Genomic DNA, 3748 nt, shown 5'->3' with positions numbered 1-3748 from the left:
ACGACTGAGCGACTTCACTTTCACTTTTCACTTTCATGCATTGGAGAAGGAAATGGCAACCCACTCCAGTGTTCTTGCCTGGAGAATCCCAGGTACGGGGGAGCCTGGTGGGCTGCCGTCTCTGGGGTCGCACAGAGTCGGACACGACTGAAGCGACTTAGCAGCAGTAGCAGCATACCATCTTTCTAGATTCCACATATATGCATTAATATACAATATCTGTTTTTGTCTTTCTGAATTATTCACTCTCTCTGACCATCTCTGTGTCGATCCACATCTCTGCAAATGGTACAATTTCATTCCTTTTTATGGCTGAGTAATAATACTCCATTGCATATGTGTACCACATCTTCTTTAGCCATTCCTCTGTTGATGGACATTTAGGTTGCTTCCATGTCCTGACTATTGGATATAATGCTGCAAGAGACATGGAGCAAATGTATCTTTTCAAATTATGGTTTTCTCAAGGTATATGCCCAGGAGTGGGATTGCTGGGTCATACGGTTGTTCTATTTTAGTTTGTTAAGTAACCTCCATACTGTTCTCCATAGTGGCTGTAAATATATGGAGCGCCTCATGAATTTGCATGTCATCCTTGTGCGGGAGCCGTTCTCTGTAACCTTCTCTGTACTGTTCCAATTTTATTATATGTGCTGTCGGAGTGAGCACTAACTCTTCATTTTAACAGTTAAGAAGCTGAGGCCGGGGCAGTTAACTGAGTAGTGAAAAGTCAAACTGCTCATTACTAAGAGAACCAAACGCTTAGTGCTAGGGCTACCAAATTCTCAGTTTTTATTTTACCAGAACTTTATCTCAAAATGTCTACAATGTTTTAATTTTTTTTTCTAGAGTTTTGGTGTGGAAAATTAGGAAACCATGTTCTCTGTAATCAATGTCTTCATCATAACTGTGTAAGAGCCACCCCAGTCTGCTGAATCCAGCAGTCACGATTAGGACGGCAACTGTAGAGAGCAGAGGTGTGAAACTTTACAGAATCAGGCCACCAGTCCCAACTCTTCAGTCACTAACATCTTAGTCTAAATTACTGTCATCAAATATCATGGCTACCTCATCACTCTAGAGACCGGGGTACTGCAAACTCAGAGATTCCATAATTCCCAAATAATTCCCCAAATTATGAGGTAACCTTGAAGCAGACAGCAGGATAGCAAAAGTATGAGGGGGTATATGAGTGGAAGGCTTTAGGCACAGGAAGGAGGGACAAGGTGTGTAGACAAACAGCAGAGTCAGAGAAGGGTCCTGTAACAGAGGTATCTACATAACAGTTCTGCCTGGGACAGATGCTTTAGTTCCACAGCGCTGTGTCTCTTTTCAGGCTTCCCATAAAACTCCTCCCAAGAGATGAAGACCTTCAAAATCAGACACAATGTGACTTTCTTTTGGAACTCTCCATGCAAGCACTCTGCAATTCTTTGCAGCTCTCTACAATTCCAGAGGTTTTGCTACAACCTAAGCCACAGAAAACACTAAATGTGCCTCTGTACACACTACAAAATTGCACCAAACTGTCAGGGAAACAGGCCCAGATCCCTTTATTTCTTTTCCACCTCCTGCTATGAAACCACAGAGAAAGCCCCTGGGTGCTTTTTGTTGCCTGGTATCTGAAATGTTCAGATTTTGGAAGTGTTCAAGTAAAATCAAGAGGCTTGAACTCACCACCCCAAGAAGATCCAGTCCCAATTCGGTAGTCCCTGACTCTCAAAGTCATGAAAGTTTCAAGTTCAGATAAAATCAAAACGCCTCACCCAGGAATGTGACTTTTAAATATGTCCAACAAGGGTTGAAAAAAAGGAAGCAAGGAAAGAAAATAATTTCTTCTTCCCACATTTGTAGCAGTGTTTGACTATGTGGAGGGAGGGGGGTGACTGCTAACAGGAATCATGTTCAACCTCTGGCAAAAAGTGGCTTGCGAATGACTGGATCTGATATTTATTCATGTGTCGCCACCCCATTATCAGTCCTGAGGCCAGATGACATGCTGACACAGAGAGTGGTCTCCAATCACTCTCATTCCCTTTTGCAAAACATGCAAGAGCAATGCAAGACACTCCTGGAAAAAACAGAGAATAAAAATAAAATAGCCTAGTAAATGCGTGGTGGGAAGAAAACAATATAAAGAGCTGTATTGACAACTCTTCTCATCAATGTATATGTTCAAACAAATGGCCAAAACTAAAGGGGAATCAAAATAAATACACCCCATGTTCAGACTGCTGTGGATTATCATTGATCCCACCACCACCACTGGATTATTGTTGACCTCACACTGAATCCACACTAAACAGCAACTTGAAGAACACCCCCCCCCTCCACCCCAACCAGCCACCATCTTTACTTTCCATGGGGGGAATAGTGGGGGCCAAGGGAGTGCCCGATAAGGAAGAGGATGGAATGGGATGGGATGGAGAAGAAAAAGAACAAGGTCTTTGAAGCAACGTTTCCCCTTGTCCTAGTGAACTCTTTGTCTGGTTGCTGAACATGTTTGTGAAATCAAAGATGAGAATCCAAACAAAACAAAAGAGTAGGCATCCCAGCCTAATTACAATAGGTGCCCAGCATATTGTGGTGCCAGCGGAGCATGGATGAACCTTTCATTCAAGCATTTGCTCTCCCGGTATCCCCACAAAACATGTCTCGTACGCCTTCTCCTCTGCATCTCTCCAAGGTTTCCCCCAAAACGGCCCGCTCTATGTGTCACTCCTCAGAAAAGCAGGTCGTGAGGTGCGAACACACTGAAACATATGTTGATGGTGACTTGTTATTATCCTGACAATAATACAGACAGAGAAATAAACACCTCCGCCCCGCACACCCACTGGTCAGTCCATTATGCAAAAGGAGCGCTTTCCCGATGAAGACGAAGAGAAGAGCGTGCAGGAAGCGATATTTACGTGCACATTACAGAACCATATACTGCCGCATCTGCATCCTACACAAAGCCCGAGATGGTGCAAGAAGATACACGCTGAGCATGGCACAGACTGGCCGCGGCAACACGGAGCCAAGCCCTCGTCCAATCAGATCCCCGTCAGAGGTGGACCTCAGGGTCGACTCTGCCCGATTAGCCTTCCCTATTATGACACCACGCTCTGCCCAACATCCATACTCCACCGGGAGCAAATCTCATTCGAGTGGTTGCTCATTTCTCCAACTGCCGAACCCTTTCTTTCATCTGCATCTACGTTATTCGTCCCTTAAAAAGCAATCTCAAGGCCTGGGTGCCCTCTTTCCGGCTCCGTTTTTCTTTTTTACCTTTTCGCGTTCCTAGAAAGGATTAAATGTTTATTTCTCCAACGCGCAGGCTGAAAGGGCGGAAGGCAAACGCCTCTGCGAGCTCCGACAAGCGCCCGAGGGGCTGCGAAAAGTAAAGGCTGAGAGCAACGTGCGCGAAATCATCGCGAATCGATCAGCCACAATAGTTGAAATCCCAGAAGCGCTCCAACTTACCCAAAATATGACATTGAAGCCAAATATGAAATACTTGATGCAACAACTGACTTCAGGACCCTTGTAATGCTTCCCGGACATCCTCTGGGTTCATGAAGACACTTGCCCCGGCAGCCCGAGTTTGGAGCCCCGGCGCACCGTTGCTCGGAGCAGCCGGCGGGAAGCTGGGGATCGGGGACGCCGCTCGGAGCCGCGGCGCGGCGGCCAACCAGGGCTGAGCAGCGCAGGGACCGAGCAGCGGAGAGTGGCTCCCGCACCTCCAGCCCTTGGCGCGCGCCCA

The 3748-nt window shown here is 46.3% G+C and overlaps 1 protein-coding gene across 1 annotated transcript in view; it reads right to left on the bottom strand.

Moving 5' to 3' along the window:
• TSPAN5 (tetraspanin 5) overlaps positions 1–3748 on the bottom strand; it is a 181691-nt gene extending 177943 nt beyond the window's left edge. The window contains exon 1 of the mRNA XM_010848320.1: positions 3469–3748. Coding sequence (XP_010846622.1) covers positions 3469–3549 — 81 coding nt within the window. The 5' untranslated portion in view covers positions 3550–3748. The remainder of the gene's footprint in view (positions 1–3468) is intronic.

Source organism: Bison bison, unplaced genomic scaffold, assembly GCF_000754665.1.
Source record: "Bison bison bison isolate TAMUID 2011002044 unplaced genomic scaffold, Bison_UMD1.0 scf7180017864263, whole genome shotgun sequence".
Taxonomy (NCBI): Eukaryota; Metazoa; Chordata; class Mammalia; order Artiodactyla; family Bovidae; genus Bison; species Bison bison.
The sequence above is the reverse complement of the archived record's forward strand: the minus strand, read 5'-3'. Positions and strand labels throughout refer to the sequence as shown.